Below are 19,333 nucleotides of genomic sequence, written 5' to 3' on the forward strand. Positions count from 1 at the left end.
ATCTATGAGACAGAGCAAAGCTCTCACAGGTTTACATTAAGGAACTAAGTCTGTGGTACGAGCTGGCAAGAAGAAGCTGCGGTCAAGTGATGCAGGAGCGGATCAGAGCAGTGCTGGAAACGGCAGAAGACAGCGAAAGGTCTGGATTTTAATGCAGGCACTACACCCATTACTGACTGCTAACAGATGAGCCACAAAAACAAACGCTGGAGTGGTCCTTTAAGGCCATGTGCCCACGTAGCGTTTTTGCGGCCGCGAAAAAGCTTGTAAAACAGTCTGCCATGCAAAGCAATGTGAATTCGGATGTGCTGTGCACATGATGCGCTAATTTGCGAGCCGAATTCGCATTGCGCTGCAAAACGCAGCATGACCATTTCTACCGCGATTACGCTGCAAATTCCTGGCCATTGAGGAACATTGAAACGCAGCAAACTCGCAGGTATATGTGGATTTGCTGCGTTTCAATTAAATTCAATGGCCGCCAATTTGCAGCGTAATCGCGGTGCGTGTGGTACCCGGGGATGAAGAGGAGACTACAACTCCTCTTCATCCCGGCTACCACGCGGTGAAAAAAATAAATAAAAAAGTTAAAAATAAACAAAACCTGTATATTCACCTCTCCGGTCTCCTCCAGTCTGCTCCTGGCCACATTCTCTCTCCTTGCCGTCCCGCAGTGTACTGATGTAGTCACCTGATGGTCACGCGACCGCTGACGTCGGCGGTCAGGTGATGGTCGCGTGACCATCAGCTGACTAAATGACGTCACTGCAGGTCCTGACAGTACACTGCGGGACGGCAAGGAGTGAGAACGTGGAGTGAGTATAAAGGTTTTTTTTTTTTTTTTTTTTTAAACTATAGATGCTGCATTTAAAGCATCTAAGTTGTTCACACATTATAAATCCATGCCGGTTGCATGGATTTATATTGTGTCCAAGTGATGCTCAAAATCGCTTGGAAAACTGCTTGGAAAAACGCATGTAAAAACGCTTCTCTCTGGCAGAAAAAACACATGTAAATCTGCATGCGTTTTTTTCTGCCAGAGAGGCAAAAACGCTCTGCATCAAATCTGCTACGTGGGCATATATCCTAAGTCTTGGCACAGACCCTCTAAGTCTATGTTACCTTCCACAGCTTAAACATTCACACATAGGACATCTTCTGATTAAAAAAAAGCTTGTATGTATTATCATACAGTGCTGGCTGCAGAGGACAAATGCATTTTCTTCACGCTCAATATGTATAATGCAACAAAGAAAGCGATTCAAAGGTGTCCTAAGCCTTTACAATTAGAGAGGATGAGCCGCCTTCTCCACCTGATCGCAGAGATCTGTACAATTTCCTCTCTGAAGATTTATGTTACAGACAACAACAGAATACAGGCATAAAGACAGCATGCAGTTAGTAAGTCAGATAAGACCACCGCAGATAGCAGTCTCTTTACTCACCAGCCCCCACAGAGCTCCATCAGTTGTGGCTACAATCGTCGCAGCCCTCGGAGTGTTGTACATCAATGCGAGCTCACCAAAGCTGCCATGATTATCGTATCTTCCCACGCAGCGGGACTGTCCATCTCTAGCTACAAAAATGTCATACAGCCCCCTGAAGGAGAAAGTCAAAGAGACCAAGTTATTATAGTTTAAGAATCTATTATTGAATTAAATCTCTAGCAGCAGCCACCTAAAAAGACTAAGAAATGGCTGAAAGTACTGAAAGCCCAGCTCACATTCATTACATCAGGCTAGAGAGAAACTTACCGCTCAATAACGTAGAAGTTATCGCCGTCGTCCCCCTGGTCGATCACGTGTTCCTGAGGTTCTACTCTCCGTTCAAACATTGCATCGAGAACCTGAGACAGCTGCTCCTAAAGGGAGAGCCAAGTGTACGGCAGCGTTACACAGGAGCCATCGATGGAGCCAGAAACAGGGCATCAAGCAAATATCTACAGAGAGCCGTGTGCTGCCCGCTATGGCATGCGCTCACCGGCGGGAGCTGCCCGCTATGGCATGCGCTCACCGGCGGGAGCTGCCCGCTATGGCATGCGCTCACCGGCGGGAGTTGCCCGCTATTGCATGCGCTCACCGGCGGGAGCTGCCCGCTATTACATGCGCTCATCGGCGGGAGCTGCCCGCTATTACATGCGCTCATCGGCAGGAGCTGCCCGCTATTACATGCGCTCATCGGCAGGAGCTGCCCGCTATTACATGCGCTCACCAGCAGGAGCTGCCCGCTATTACATGAGCTCACCGGCAGGAGCTGCCCGCTATTACATGAGCTCACCGGCAGGAGCTGCCCGCTATTACATGAGCTCACCGGCAGGAGCTGCCCGCTATTACATGAGCTCACCGGCAGGAGCTGCCCGCTATTACATGAGCTCACCGGCAGGAGCTGCCCGCTATTACATGAGCTCACCGGCAGGAGCTGCCCGCTATTACATGCGCTCTCTTCTGGTCTATATGGTCAGTGCACACAGCAGACAAGACAAGGAGTGAAAATTTGGGGTGGCGTGCTATACTGATATATTTACCGATGTGAAATCCTACCTGGTCGAGGTTTTTAAAGAGAAGAATATCTTTACAAGCCTCCTGTAATCTACATCTCTGCTCATCTGTTTTCGGGTGAACTACCTAAAGATAAAAATATAAGAATTAAGTACAAGGAAGGAAAAAAAATGTAATAAAAAATTTACACACATCAATGCAAAAAATCTATTAAAAATACAGTACAAAGCAAGTAGGAATGAGTTTAGATTTACCCGAGGTTCTGTGTCCTCCTCATCTTCATCTGGGTTAAAGGCTTCAGCACAAACTAATTGGAGGAGAAAATAAAACGGGTTTATTCCTGGGTTTGAGGCACTGACAATTATTAAAATGTATATACCAAGATTAGAAGTTATCCCCTACTCTATACTTCCCGACCACTGGGACCTCCGCCAATACCATGGTTAGGGCTCCTTCACACGTCCGGATATTTCCGGTACTGGAAAAACCAGTACCGGAGATATTCGTGTCTGTGTGTTTGATACATGTGGCATCCGTGTGCCGCATCATTGTGACACGTACTGGCGCCTGGGAATCAGTGGTACAGTTGGTCGCTGTTCACAAGCACCGGGTGCTGAACACGGCCCTCATCATTGTTCCCTGCCGGTACTGCGATCAGCACCAGCAGGGGACAATGTTGAGGGCAGTATTCTGCTGTCTCCTAGAGTAAAAATGAGAATAAAAAAAAAAAACTTATACTCACCTGTTCAAAGATGAAATAAGTGTCCCATGCTGTAATCCATCTGACCGCACACGCTGAGGAGTAGAGGAGAATAACTCGCTCCAGTGAGCGGGCCCCTGAACAGCACTGAGTGGTGTACTGTCACTCAGTGAGCCAAGAGCAGTTCAGGGGCCCGCTCGCTGCAGCAAGTCTTTCTCCTCTGCTCCTCAGTGTGTGCAATCGCCAAAAGCCACCGCAGACACTGGTGCAGAATTGTAGGTCAGATGGATTACAGCGTGGGACAGCATGTCAGACAGGGGAGTATTATGGCTGTTTTTTTTTTTTTATACAGGAGACAATGGTTTCAGGGAATTAGGTGTAAAGGTGAGTATGTTTTTATTTTATTCTTATTTTTACATTTGCTGGACACAGCATGGGCAGAATACAACTGTCATTGTCCCCCGCTCACGTTGATCTCAGCGCCAGTAGGGGACAATGATGACAGATGCCTGCAACACCCGGCGCCTGGGAACAGCACTAACTGTACCGCTGATTCCTAGGCGCCTCTGTGTTTCAACAGTGTGCGGGACGTTTTGCGGCCCATGCTGCAGGTAAAAAAAAAACGGACATGTCAGCGTGTTTTGCCCACGGACACATGGTTCATGAAAACACACTGACATGTGCACAGATCCATTCATTTGACGGACGTGTGAAAGACCCCTTATCGTAGATATATTAGCATCTCGTACACATTACATCTCTGCAGTTTTCACTGGTGTCGACCACTAATCTAACGTCTCAGTTGTCAGAAACCTATCGAGATTCTGCTCACAGAATGGGGATTAAATAATATAATCTGACAGGATACCAAAGCACATCGGCAGTGTGGGGGTACGGCCACATGCAGGTGTACTCAATGTGATTTTCCAGACGTTTAGCTGCCATTTAACCACATGATGGGTCTTGCTGTGCTGAATGAGCTCTGCCGCCATATATCAGCTGTAACCCTTCGTTAGTAACTTGAGATGTGCATTTAATCAGAATCGTTCCAGGACACAACCGTAAATAATGTCCCATGAAACGCGTTGGTTGATACTAACAGAAAGCTGATTGAAGCATCCCCCCTCCCCCACAATGAACAGGAAAGAGTCTTCATCTTTGCGGTATTTTGTTGTTTTATTTTTTTAATCGAAGGCTGTGCAGGAATGGAAGGTCACTCCAGTTGTTATCACGACCTCAGGATTCGGCAGCGACAGAACAGACTGATATTTTCCCTTTGTATCGGCCTTGAGAGCCAAGAAACTATTTCCTCAGCAAGGTCAGAATCGAGCTGGAAGTTGCCCAGCGTTATGAAAAGATTTCATGCATCTAAACAATATCCGGCAAATCCAGAGCCTTCACAAGAAAATGAGGCAGCAAAACTGCATTAAAAGCCAAAAATACAAGTCGTTCTCACCAGTCTAGCACAGAAGACCAGGATGGAGGGGAAACCCAGTAATCTACTAAAAGATTGTTTTTCTGCAATGACAGCCTATGTCTACAGTATATAGAGTGGAAAGGTGAATAATAGAGATGAGCAAATTGATTCTTAGAACCCTGGTCCAGCGGCCATCTTAGTAGTCCGTGGCAGGTGGATGAGATCCCTGCGACCACCCCCTTACCTGCTAGAACCCCTTCTGATTTGTAGGCCCAGCACAACGATATCGTTGCAGCCTCATGCACCGGCCGACTAATAAGAAGTGTAGGGGATGCTGGCAGCTACGAGGTTCGCATGGCTCCTGACCTACGGCCACGGACTACTAACAACCGCTGCACCAGGGTCACGAGAATCGATCTACTCATCACTAGTATAAAGTAACATGCATGTATGCCACAAGAAGTAACGCATAAAGAAACAGAAACCTTTGCTGGATGAGAGTGGACGACTCAAGACCCGCACTCATAGGATGCCATTACACGGACACTCACCTGATACTCTTCTACTGTACCGATTGATGACCGGAGCTGCAAAACAAAAAAAAACACAAATTAAATAAACCAGATGAGAACAGCAAGTAACCTGCAAACACAGAGAACGGGCAGGATTACAGATCCCTATAGTTAGAACAGATTAAGAGATTATTACAGGAGCTGTAGCCCCATTCTAACCTTGGACTAATTTACTCATCGGAAAGGGGTTGAATGAGATCAGAACAATATGGCTGCCATCTCCCAAAATCAGCGCCATTCTTGCTTGTTTGTTCTGTCAGATACCAGGGTTAAATCCACTCATGTCACCAGATCAAAAGTGATCAATTTTTTCTTGTTTTATTTCTTCTGCTAACATTTTTGTTTAAAATCCTATATTAAATATAAATGTCCAAACCTCTAGAGCAGTATGAAAAAAAAAAATACTCAGGAAAGCAGCGGGACTAAAACATGACCAAGAACTGGCCACTTCTGCCTGGTGACAGGTCCTCTTTAAATATTTTTGCAGCCGACGGTTCAGTTTCAGACGTCGGACTCGTTATCCAGAGATCCCTGACACAAGTATGAGGGGTTTCCCCTTGTACAGAATAAGTACACAGCTACAAGGCATGGACAGATCTCAGCCCTCCAAGTGAAGGGGAACACACCATCTAAGGCCAGCAATAGCGCAGCCATGAACCTTCCCTTAAATACCGTACAGGGGCCGGGTGCTCATGTTTGCAAATCCCTGGATGACTGAGAACATCACACCAAGCAGAGATAGGCAATGGGACAGACATGCAGCTGCAGCATGAACACACAGTCATTATTTGGGGGGGGGGCTTTTGTGTTTTTTTGGGCTCCACAACCCCGGATCCATTGCTGTGCTGTCGGTGCTGCAAGGTACTCATCTTTTCTTGTATGGGAAAAAAAAACTATAGGCGCAGCACAGATGCAGTGCACCAAACATGACCTGGCGCTGATCTGATCCGGCTGTATTTCCGCATAATCAGATAGGTACCATCTGAATAGACATATGAGGATAAACTAGAGCAGAAAATAAAATCTAACCACATACATTACACTGATCCATAGCTGATTAGTTACCTGGGAAACACGAGAACAAAAAACTCATGAGCGATACCGCCGGGGTGAAGAATGAGGAATGTAAGACATGATATGATAAGAAAAAGGGAAGACACTTGAAAGCTGGTGACATCAGCGATCACGCATGGATCCGCCACACTGCAGCTTCGCTGAAGCAATCAATGTTTTACAGGTCAGAATTAATGCTCCATGTTTTTTTGTTCCTCAGAGAATAACATGTTTGACACAACCGCAAGAAGGAAGAAAGTGAAGATATAATTGCACCATTTACAGCTAATGAGTCATTCACATGATGGGAAGCGAGGAAATGAGTGAAGTTTTCAGAATTTATTCCACCTGGGAAATATGTACTTGAGCAGTGCAAAATCCTCAGCACAGGATGAGCGGACGCACACTGAACATCTATAGATCATATTACCATCACCTATACAGTAGCATCTTCACCAGAGTGACCACTGAGAAGACAGCAGTTTCTGCACCAAGCACAACAAAGCCCATTGGCATGGAGGAAAAAGCCCTTGCGGTATGCCAAAATACTGCGGCTTTGCAAAAATAAAGCACACATTGGTTTGACTTGTACAGCTATGGAAAATGTGTGGTCCATCAGTCCCCTGAGGTCATAGCCTTAAAGTAAATGCCTACGGTGCGGATTTGCATTTGAAAAGTCAGCAGCACATTACATTAGTAGCCAAGTAACTTGACTTATCGCTCACGGTCTGCGACACGTCAGGTACCAGGCAGAGAGATCACACCGTGAGCCAACAATCACACTAAAGAGGCCGGTGATGGGTAGAGAAACAAGCTCAGGAAGTTGCTCATTTGCATATGGATTAAAACGCTAATTTGTCAAGGAGGCACAAACAGACGGAAGATATAAAAGGTGTCCATGGATTCACATTACAAAGACCTGCATGCAGTTGGAGGGGGATTTACACTTTCCCTTTAAAAATCTCATCGAGACATTGTAGACATTTCCAGTGCAGATTCACTATTTGCAACGCATTGGGTGAAATACATAAATTCCAAGACAAAACCCATGTGCATGTATATACCTAAAGTGCTACTTTGACATCTCCCAACCGATCTTCCATCAGGGAGTGAAGAGGCACATGTTAAGAGAGGGAAATGACAGTGTAAAGGGAGTAAGTATCCAGGGCTTAGCTATGACCTGATCCTTAGGATTCATTATCATTACTGGATGTAATGGGATGCGACATCTGGCACTCCACCGATCACCTGATTGCAGCTCCAGCGGAGGTCGGGTGCATCACCCGGAGCACCACAGCTCCATACACCATGTAGTAGCCGTTTTCAGTTACATCAGCTCAGATCTCATTAACAACCTAACCTAAGAAAAAGCCATCAATATCCAAGTATTGAGCGACCCCTTTGAATATGACCCATCACATTTCCTGACATATCAGTTTCAGTAACATACATCCACTGTTTTTTCCTAGAATTGTAAAAATATAACTGGCTCCCAACTGATAACTCCGAGATGATGTGTCTCTGCACAAATGCAACGGTGCAAAGTGGGAACACATTACACTGAGGAATGAAACTGCAAGGCCCAGTTGGCGACATACATTTCCAGGAGGAGCAACAAAAAGCAAACCCTCTGGCATGTGACGGCATATCCCAGCGATGCAAGTCTTACAATCCTCTTGTGCACAGCCTATGGAGATGCATACGGTCCATCCAGACACTGTACCCATCCTTCCCATTTTAAGGTCAATATTTGCCTTTATAGATTCCCACTTCCGTCTTGGGCCGAACAAATACCCAGTTGTCATGGGGAGGCGGAAACGCCGCTGGGATGGCTCAGACCTCATTTGCGCACCTGAGCTATTGTAACTAAGGCCTTACAGCTGGGCACTCACATCCTGAAGAGACAGCTGCCAACAGCTCCTCCTGTTATACTTTTTATCGCTGGACGACAGCCAAAAAGCCATTAAGTGGCAGGACTTGAATTTTCTTAGAAATGGGATGGCACATGAGCTTGTGGGTCTTTCCTATATTTCCCTGAGGAGAAGAGGCTTCAATGATTTGACCTCAGGTTTATTACTGGAGTTTTTACAATTATACAGGGAAGTGTATGTAAATCACTGCTACATCATTATGTCTGCTGGTGTCTAGATAACACCCTCAGGAGACATGCCAGCAACTCTCATCATCTGCTCATATAAAAGGTAATATATATTAGACAGCTCCAGGTGGATGACAACGTGACTGCAATCCACAGACTGACCTGCAGCCTCCCACACATCGCTCTGATCAGCCATTGTTCTCCCTAGCTGATACACCCACACACCTGACAACGCTACCTGATCAATTGTGGCAGAAATACAAAACGGACATTTGCCAAAGAGAAGCAGGATGGCGTAGCACCGTGACTGTCGCTGTGCAGGGCTGGGGTCCTGTGCTCAGATCCAACCAAGGACAACATCTGCAGGGAGTTTGTATGTTCTCCCCGTGTTTGCGCCAGTTTCCTCCCACACTCCAAAGACATCCTGATAGGGAACTAAATTGTGAGCCCCAATGGGGACAGTTATGTTGTCTGTACGGGGCTGCAGAATATGATAGTGAAATTAATCACATATGTCCATACACCACACAGGTATTCAGATGCTAGACGCTTATTAAATATCTACCATAGATCCTTATCGCCTTTCCCTTATATCAGGGGTCTCAAACTCGGCTGGGTATATGGGCCGCACATGGAAAAAATTTGAATTTGGGGGGCCGCATTCTTTGTTCAATGTGACATTTTTAGTGATACCATTTTTTTTGTATACACCTTTTGAACATTTTTGCCGTGTTTATTTTTTTATGGCTTGGGTCGTTATGGATGTGGCGATAATAAACGTGCACTTTTTTGTGTTTACTTTAGTTTACATATAAAACAGCATTTTTAGTGCCCAATATTTTTTCATGCTTTATTTTATTTTTTATTTTTTTTACAATTTTATTTCCCCCAATTGGCCACATACAGTAATATTGTCTTACAATTAGCATCATATAGTAATAATGGAAAACATCTTGTATTAATGTTCCCCATCCAAGTCCCCATCTTGTACTAATGTGCCCCATCCAGCTCCCCATCCTGTGGCTATGTGCCCCATCCAGCTCCCCATCCTGTGGCTATGTGCCCCATCCAGCTCCCCATCCTGTGGCTATGTGCCCCATCCAGCTCCCCATCCTGTGGCTATGTGCCCCATCCAGGTCCCCATCCTGTGGCAACGTTCCCCATCCTGGCCCCCATCTTGGGGCAATGTGCCTCATCCAGGTCCCCATCTTGGGGCAATGTTCCCCATCCTGGTCCCCATCTTGTGGCTCTGTGCCCCATCTTGTGGCTCTGTGCCCCATCTTGTGGCTCTGTGCCCCATCTTGTGGCTCTGTGCCCCATCTTGTGGCTCTGTGCCCCATCTTGTGGCTCTGTGCCCCATCTTGTGGCTCTGTGCCCCATCTTGTGGCTCTGTGCCCCATCCAGGTCCCCATCTTGTGGCTCTGTGCCCCATCCAGGTCCTCATCTTGTGGCTATGTTCCCCATCCAGGTCCCCATCCTGTGGCAACGTTCCCCATCCTGGCGCCCATCTTGTACTAATGTGCCTCATCCAGGTCCCCATCTTGGGGCTATGTGCCCCATCCAGGTCCCCATCTTGGGGCTATGTGCCCCATCCAGGTCCCCATGTTGTGGCTCTGGTCCCCATCTTGTGGCTCTGTGCCCCATCCAGGTCCCCATCTTGTGGCTATGTGCCCCATCCAGGTCCACATCTTGAGGCTATGTGCCCCATCCAGGTCCCCATCTTGTGGCTATGTGCCCCATCCAGGTCCACATCTTGAGACTCTGTGCCCCATCCAGGTCCCCATCCTGTGGCTATGTGCCCCATCCAGGTCCCCTCTTGTGGCTCTGTGCCCCATCCCGGTCCCCATGTTGTGGCTATGTGCCCCCTGTGCTGTTCTTCACACACATAAAATAGAAAAAAAAAAAGATGATTCTCACCTGTCCTCCGTTCCCTCGGCGGCCTTCCTGCAGATGTGGCCCGCAGGCACCACAGAGTCCGACCCCTTGACGATCCCAACCTGGTCCAGGAGGAGCCGCCGACAGCAGCGCTGCATTGCCGCACAGAGACTGTCTCCCAGCACAGCATTTTCAATGTCAGCCGCCGGCCAATCAGAGGCCAGCAGCTAACATCTGCATATGGCAATGACGTCATACTCGCTGCGCCGACACGCAGATATAAGCTGCTGGCCTCTGATTGGCCAGCGGCTGGCATTGGAAATGCAGTGCTGGGAGACAGTCTCTGTGTGGCAATTCAGCGCTGCTGTCGGCGGCTCCTCCTGGACCAGGTCGGGATCGTCAAGGGGTCTGTGCCTGCGGGCCGCATAAAGCAGCCTCAGGGGCCGCATGCGGCCCGCGGGCCGCGTGTTTGAGACCCCTGCCTTATATCATTAGAGTAGAAGGCACCTCTAGGATGGCAGTGCTATTTGGCGTTTACCATTCCCTTCGGGTCAATACTATCCTCCGCTAAATATGGCTAATACCCTCTGGCATTTATTCTAAATAAATCGGCACCACACACTATGTGGCTATACCTATAAATTGCACTATGCACCCTAATTAATGATATCTAGCCCCACAGTTGCTAGTGCAGCTTGGATATTGATAGACTTCCTATTTGGCACCAGAAAAAGTAATTCCTTTGACCACCCTGAGCTTGATTTGGTGATCTTTTATGGGCATTTCCCTTGTCATGTCATGTTTTTATGCATAGTCTATAGTTAATATATACATAGGAATTGTGAGCACCTACATGCAACAAGGAATATTATGACTATGAAATACTGTTAGTGCGCTATCTATAAAGCTCATTTTTCATCCAATGTTTACTGAATGCCAATTATATACTATAGGGGACCGTGTCTATATAGCGTCTACCCTCTATTGGGGGTTCCTCTTTGTTCCATTTCCTGTTTAGGAGTTTATTCTGTTCCAATAAACGACATATGTTTTTATATTTGAACTAGAGTCGCTTTTTTCCTTAAGCATGTAATATGGCTGATAAGGATCTAAGGTAGATATAGAATATGATAGCGCTATACAATCCAAATAAAAAACTAAATCTGAAATGACCCAGGGTGTAGGTCTGCATGAGAGCTGTACACATAAAAGGGTTGGACATTTTTAGGGGTTATCCCACTTTCAGGAAAGAGAAGTCCAAGCAATATTATGTAGAAATTGAGCATACACTAACCCTCCGTTGGGCAGCACCGGCTCGCCATGTTTCGGCTGCAGTAGTGATGCGTGCTGTCAACGTGACATCACTGCTGCAGACCGAACACAGACCCGAGCAGCGGCACTGGCCCCAGGGAGAGTTAATAGGTGCTCCGGCATTATTATAGGTGTATAAGAGTGTTTGGAGTCCACTATTCTTAGAATGGAAAACCCCTTTATTATATGATCATTTGCTAAGTTGCGTCATATCTTATTTTGGATTCAATGTGGAATTACACAAAATGCTCAGGAACCAGCGCTATAAGACACAGCCCATAAAAACTATGCGAATATGGCCTTGGATGGCTGAACAGTAATAATTTGTATCCTACCCTGCCCGAACTGTCCACAGCGACATAATCCTTACTAATGCAAGTGTACACTAAGCCCTAGCGTATACAAAGCTTCAGTGTCACAGCGAGAAGACACTGGCTGAATACACGACTTGTGAACACGATCCAACCTATGTACAAATATAACACGTTAATGATAGGACACATTTGTGTCCCATAAGGACTGGAGTTCAGAACCTCGGGTGCACAAATTACACAGGATTTCCTACTGTCACTCACGGTCTACTACATCTGGGTGTCCACCACCAGTAGGCGTATACGCCCGAAAATGATGCACGTCAGAGCGCACATTCGCCCTGCTGGCATTATTATAGTCAATGGCCCCATCGGCGCATACATCCAAATCCTGTTTAGCAAGGGGAGTTCGGATGCAAGACCCGACGGGACCTACGAACATGAAGATAAGCACAATGTAAAAGCACTCTAACACGTTCCTCCTATAGCTGCGAGTGATTTTACATCTTGTGAAGCTGCTATAATCCCAAATCCCGTTCCTTACTTCTGAGTCTTTGTTGCACCAGGCCCAACCAGCCAGCCCTGCTGCCAATGCTCCATGAAGTCCCTTCTCTCCACAAATGAGCATGAGACGACTGATATCTACAAGAAAGTTTCGGACGCTCTTGATTATTTTTTCAGATGTAGTTAGAAAATCCTTCATGCCTCATAACAGGTTTGTATCCCATCAAAATAAGCCTGGACCAGGCCCCCTGGTGCAATCCAAAATTATAACTTGCGGTATCATCATCCAGGACGATGACCTTCAGAAGAATCCCATGCACAAAACACCAGTCTAAAATACTTAGCACGTGGCGAGCTTAACTTTTAAGTCCATTTACTACTGAAGTCAATCAACACTTTTTATGCCACTATTCAAACCATCCCCTACCAATTCATATAAATTAGTTCTCCGGCTCCCCTCACTTCTATATTGGGAGGCACTGACATAGCTCCACGACTACTGGCAGGCACATGATAACGTAAGTACATCACCACCTTGCAATACAGAAGCGCAGGACACCCCTTTAGAGCTGTTGCGTGGAGCCTGTATTCAGCACACACAGGGCCTATGGCTTTATAATATACAACTACAGGTACATTTTATTTAGGAGATATTCTCCCCCTAGAAGCAATCCATCTGGCAGGCAATATCCCGGTAATTCTGCATCAAATATAAAAGCATACATTTTTTTTCTCGGGGTTCAGATTGAATCCATTGACTACTCTGGGATCTGTTTTAGGCTTAGTGCCCACGATGCAGAAATGAAGCAGAAATTTTCCTGAGCATTTCTGCATCTCCTTGGCAGAAAAAAGCATGCGTTTTTGACGCGCATTTGCCATGCGTTTTTCCAATGCATTGTATAGGCAAATACGCATGCAGAAACGCACAAGAATTGGTCAAGTCCGTATTTTTTCTGCGAGTAAAATCTGCGCAGAAAAAAAATACGGACCATGCGCACAGAACTTGCAGAATGTCATAGGAAGTCATGGGATAAGGTATGCAATGCGTTTCTGGAGCATTTACGCGCTGCAAATACGCACTTACAGTTCCATATCACACAGAGCGGTAAGAGAGCTGTATACGTGTCGCTTTAAATATGTGGACAAAAAGAACAGACTTTGATATGGAGCCCTCAGAAACCAAGCAACTAACCGTATCATAGCCAGGACCATAAACACAGATGCGGCTTCTTATAGAGAAATGTGACACAAGGAAATGCACGCCAGGTCTATAGTTTCAACGCTAGCTCTGGTTTCTCAGATGTATGAACGTTTGATACTCCTTTACTGCACGAGTTCAGCTACATACCACTAGACCTGAGCCCCTGACGTCACCACACCGTAGGAATGCAATAGGAGATGCATTATTTCACCAGTCACTTAAAGGGCAGATAAACAGGAAAGAAAAGAAAAAAAACATTTCTTTGAAGAAGTCCCATTGTGTGAACCACCACGCAACGCCCAGGACACCGATCTACTCCACACCTTTGCAGCCCTACTCATCATGCCCTGCATGCAATGAAAAATAAGGGGGGATCCCATTCATTCAGGGTGGGCCGTTTGCCTAGGGGTGCACAGAAAAAATGGAAAAAAATTCCGGCAGATTGTGTGATGTGCAGAGGATTTGCTGCAGACTTGTGAATTTAAACCATATATTGGAAGGTGAAAACTTGCAAGTTGCAGCACAGATATAACTGATTTCTGTGTGAAAGAAAAAATGTGTGAAACTGGTGTAATGTTCGCTCTTGGATGTCCACAGGGGATAGATTCGGACTGCCCTGGATCGATCAGATGCTTTATAACGCAGTCCAGAGACAGGTAAAACAATCTGTGGGTAGAACTCATGCACTTGCTTATATCAGGATGGCCCTGAATGGTAGCAGCAAGCCACATGAGAAATGGCATTTCCATCTGCAGGGAGAACACTAGTATTTTTTTTTGCTTTGTACATGGGACAGAATAGTTTGTCACCGTCCTGCGTGTCCCCTTTAAGACGTCAGCCTCTTGGCATTAGCGCTTTGTAAACATGATCCCAGCTGATTCCCCTTCTCCAGTGTTTACACAATGTACAGAACAGACCTAAATATTTATAAGAACATCCTGTCCTTCCTCCATAGGCCAAGCATGGAAGACGCAGCAGAGGTCCTAGCACATGGCAGCTCCCTCCTGACCGGCCAGAGCTTCTGCTCACAGAATGCCAGCGCTCTTTGTATGGTCAGTCAATGTGCACGCAGTATGCCAGCCACCAGTCTTTATCTAGAAAATGTCACATATCCAATTAAGACGTCCTCACACATGATGGTGAGCAGGGCACGCCGGGGTATCAGGCTAGCTACATTCCTGGAAATAAAGCTATATGTCAGGCAAGACGATCAGCCAGGCCCAACAGTGGGTAAACACCCTGGTCACTATTTGGCTGGGTCCATGCTGCGTGTCTGTGCACTTGGCCTACAATATGTCAGGAGCTTTTCCCAATGTATACTGTAATGTTGCACAGGCCCCCATTCACCAGATGGAGAACAAAATGGTGTTCTTCTTGGCCTCTGTTTACAGCCTGTTTATCTATATAGGATAGCAGAGCAGACTGGGTTACACAAAAGGAGCATATACCACATGTCATATGTTTCTTTAAAGTAGAATCCTATAATGGACAGATTCCTCGTTATCCATCTGAACAGCGGCCACAAAACTGAGCATATGCACCCGACAATAAGGGTAATGTGCACCGAGCCTCACTGACAAAGGATGGAGGTGGTGTACGTGATAATGCACAAAAGGTTAAGGCTGCAGACACACATTCCACTCCATCTGTGGGAATTATGAGCATGGACACAAGCAAATAATATAATTACCGATTACCATATGCCACTATGCTGCCAAGCCCTTTAATTATTAACATGCCAACAGGCTGGAAGATTGCGGTTACATATCACAAAGAGGTGATGAGCAGAGGGCATGAGGCCTACAACAAAGAACAGCGTCACCCTCACAGTGACCCTCCTGGATTACAATTTATTAGTGACCAGCTATTATCCGATCTGATAATGGTGCAATTGACAATGGGCACAAAAAAAGTTTGACAAGTGGGGACTTCAATAATCCAGAGAGGAGGGGCGCCGCAGCGAATTTCCGCAGCGAAAAAGCTTAAAAAATGCATAGTAATACGTGCCCCATGGTCCCCAATGATAATCAGTATGTGCTGTGCACATGCTGCGAAAATTTCCGCTGCGGATTATCATTGCGGAAAAATACTCAGCATGTCTATTAATTTTGCGGACACGCAGAGTAATCGCCGCCATTGACTTGCATTGGACCACGAGACATCTGCATCACTGCATCTGTACATGCGGATATCACACAGTTCAATGTGCGGATGGTACCCAGGTCTGGAGAAGAGGAGACTCTCCTCCACACCTGGGTACCATAGAAACTGTTAAAAAAAAAAAAAGACTTTAAAATAATAAAAAAAAGATTATACTTACCTTCTGATGTCCTCCCACTGTTTTCTCCCCTGGTCTGGTCTGCTGTATGGGTCGTGTTATGTGAAGGACCAGCCATGATGTCACTGAGTCGTGTGACCTGTCACATGACTCAATGACGTGACCTAAGGTCCTTCACACCACCGCGAGCCGCCCAAGACACCGGACGCACCAGAGAAAACACCGAGAGGACATCGGAAGGAGAGTATAAATTTTTTTTTTTACCATTCTTATTCTTTTTTTTTTTTTAACTAACTTGGTCACACTACTATAAATCCATGCCGGTTGCCGGTTGCATGGATTTATATAGTGTGAACAAGTTGTCAAGCACTTTCCAAGTGACGGTAAAATCGCTTGGAAAAGCACTTTATAACCCGCATGCAGAAAATGCATGCAAAGACGCTTGACAAACGCTTCTACCTGGCGGGAAAAACACATGTAAAAACCACATGAGTTTTTCCTGCCAGGGAGAAGCGGAAAAAATCTGCAGCATTTCTGCATCGTGGGCACTTGGTCTTATCCCGATAAGACCATGTCCTATGCAATGTTTACGGGTGCAGCCGACATGTTTGAATCCTAAAGCCCTTGAAAACGAACTGATACGGCTGCTGGCCATGGCTTCTCTCAGCATTATATTCCCTGCATGGGTAATGTAACATCGCACTGCACCTATGACCATGCCAAGCAGCATTACATTTGGCCTGGTATTGGGCTTCCCTCACCCCTCTAATAAGATTAGCAATATAATCTGTCTAATCCCTTGTGGAGATGTTCAGTTGCTACCCCCCCCCCCCCCCCACAAATGATACCTAACCCCAGCATCTAATCAGTACCAAAGAGCTACTACATGGTCACTATACAATACCCTACAAGAGATCAGACACCGGTATCAAAGCCTCTCCGGCTAAACTGCGCACTGGCCGCTCCACAGACAAGAAGACTATGGCCACCGAGCATCCAAGGGAAGAATAACACTTTACACTTACACATTAGGTGGACTGGGCCATTTGGAGATGTATACTAAAGTCAAACAATGGTTTCCTATCCAAGCTGGGTGGGGTTTTAGGACAGTGCCACAAGACGACATGATTGTGGCATCAGTTGTCCATAAGTTTCTATGTACCAACACATCAATTACCGGAGATGGGCAGGTCATACGATGAGCCCCCTGCAAATCCCAGGACATCCAACACTAGGACATGGGGGTCATATGATGCAGGACCCCATGATTACAAAGCAGCACATTATCATACTGTGGCCACAATACAGCACAGGATCGCCAGATCCCAGGTAATAGTAGTAGTGGATCCACGATCTACACAACACATGATTCAGGCATCTATAGGTTTCACATTTTGTATCAGTCTCACTGTAGAGAAGTCACATGTGGGGGGGTGATTTCATGTACACCACTCCTCCGTTCCAAACTGGCAATCACAGTCAGTGGATGACAGGAGTAGTTGTCACTGGTGTCATACAGATCAGTGCTGTCACATTATATAAACCACAAGGCAGCAGAGGCCATTCAATTGCAAAACGAAGACCTCCATCCATATAGCCTAGCATCAGTCGTCAACCACCTGTAGCATCCTCACGATGCCAGCCATACCCGTGTGTCTATGCGCCAAAACAATGGCCAGTCTCCCACCATACTGTCTTAGGGGGACGTTCCCATTACTAGGAAGAGACCCCCTCCAATCCTAGGGATGAACGGTTCCCAGTGCTGCACATTAGCACCATCCCATTCACTTCAATGGGGCCAGGTATCAGTTCCCTGCAGTCCCTTTGATGTAAGGATCGGGGTGTTCCCCGATGTCAGACCCCCAGTGACCATAAAGGGATGACCCCTTTAAGGAATCGTTGTGACAGTTCTATATATACACATAGGTAATTTTAAAGGGAGACTCCAGTTACAAATTTTCCCTCCAGTATGAAGATAAGGGACAATGTCATTTTGTTACAAAGTTCCCTGATCCCAAACATCCCCAAAATCATATGGCAGCGGCCGATCTCCTGCCAAACCAAAGGAGCGTCTGCCCGAGTCTTAAACAGTGACCCCTAATGATCAGTGCCCCCACAGGAGACAGGACACACTGCAATGAACAAGGAAGGCCCTGGCAAGTTTAAAGGGATCCCCTGAACATTGAAAAGTCCCACTGCAAACGCTTTTAAGTGCAGACAGACATCCCCTTTAAGAGTGACATCTGATCACTTGAGCTTGGAGATACACCCGGGGAGCATGGGGACCCCTAGGATATACGATTAAGGGGGGGGGGACAGATTTAGAGGGGAAATGCACCCAACACATGGTGGCTGCACTTCCCCTTTAAGAGAGCCCCCTATGTGACAGGTGAGGATGAGTGACAACGGTGAGGTGCTGCAGCAGCCGCGGTCGGGCCTAGGCTCTCGGAATCTTACGTTCGAAGTCGGAGTCGTCGTCCTCATCCTCGTCGTCGTCCCCGTTGGACTCGGTCTGCATCGGCTCCCCGTCAAAGTTGACCCCGCGGCCGTGAGGCCGTTGCTCGGCGGCGGCCCCGGCGCCATCCTGCAGCCGCTTCTCCTGGAGCCGGGTGAAGTAGCACACGGCGAAATCGACCAGATCGTGAGGCCGTTGTCGCAGAACCTCCACCGTGTAACCCTGCAGCAACTCCGTCAGGCCGGGCGGGATCTCGATGCTCATCGTCCCCCGGGGGGCTGCTCCGTCACCGGCTCCGTACAGACACGCACCTCACCCTCCCTTCTTTCAGCGGAGAACCCCCCTCCCTCCCTGCCCCCTGTCACATACGCACAGCGGCCGCTGGGGGGGCTGAGGCGGCGGCGGCTCCGGGATTCACCTCACACACAGCCGAGAAGCACCGGCGCACTAATCCTGCTAAACCCAGGAGGTGGAGCGGCTCCGGGTGTGCGCGCAGCAAGAGGGCGGGAAAAAGGGGGCTGGCCTATTGGAGGAGAGGGAGGGACGCAGCACTGACGTCATGAGCATTTCTTCCGCAGGGACTCATATTTTTATTGGGCGTGGCACGTCAGGATGTATTTGCATGAAAAATAACCGCCCTCTCCGATTGAACCAATCATAATGAGGCCACTGTCAAATGACCACGCCTTTTTTACGTCATCACTAGCGTTTGGCCTTGAAAGACGTGTTGTAGTCTTCAGACTCAATGCGGGTTGTGGTGTGTGAGGAGGAGGCTGGTAGTGTCGGGACGTGAGGGGGGCTGCGGGCAGTACAGTATAGTGGTACCTAAAGCCCCCGTCACACTAAGCGAGATCGCTGCTGAGTCACAGCGACCTTAGCAGCGATCTCGCTACGTGTGACACGTAGCAGCGACCAGGCCCCTGCTGTGAGATCGCTGGTCGTGTCAGAACTGCCTGGACCATTTTTTGATCGTTGAGGTCCCGCTGGGTAGCATGCAGCGGTGTGTTTGACACCTTACCAACGACCTAGTTGGCAACTCAGAACTGAGACACATAGGCGT

At 47.2% G+C, this 19,333-nt stretch overlaps 1 protein-coding gene across 1 annotated transcript in view; it reads right to left on the reverse strand.

Annotated features, from left to right (window-relative positions):
- The window catches only part of PRKAR2A (protein kinase cAMP-dependent type II regulatory subunit alpha), a 30,999-nt gene extending 12,217 nt beyond the window's left edge, over positions 1 to 18,782 (reverse strand). The window contains exons 1-6 of the mRNA XM_073644908.1: positions 18,276 to 18,782; positions 5,167 to 5,202; positions 2,753 to 2,805; positions 2,541 to 2,624; positions 1,755 to 1,861; positions 1,446 to 1,599 (exon numbers count right to left, since the gene is read on the reverse strand). Of these exons, the coding sequence (XP_073501009.1) occupies positions 1,446 to 1,599; positions 1,755 to 1,861; positions 2,541 to 2,624; positions 2,753 to 2,805; positions 5,167 to 5,202; positions 18,276 to 18,537 (696 nt within the window). The 5' untranslated portion in view covers positions 18,538 to 18,782. The remainder of the gene's footprint in view (positions 1 to 1,445; positions 1,600 to 1,754; positions 1,862 to 2,540; positions 2,625 to 2,752; positions 2,806 to 5,166; positions 5,203 to 18,275) is intronic.
- Positions 18,783 to 19,333: the final 551 nt, after the last annotated feature.

Source organism: Phyllobates terribilis, unplaced genomic scaffold, assembly GCF_046119375.1.
Source record: "Phyllobates terribilis strain yellow unplaced genomic scaffold, ASM4611937v1 Scaffold_8__6_contigs__length_399053987, whole genome shotgun sequence".
Taxonomy (NCBI): Eukaryota; Metazoa; Chordata; class Amphibia; order Anura; family Dendrobatidae; genus Phyllobates; species Phyllobates terribilis.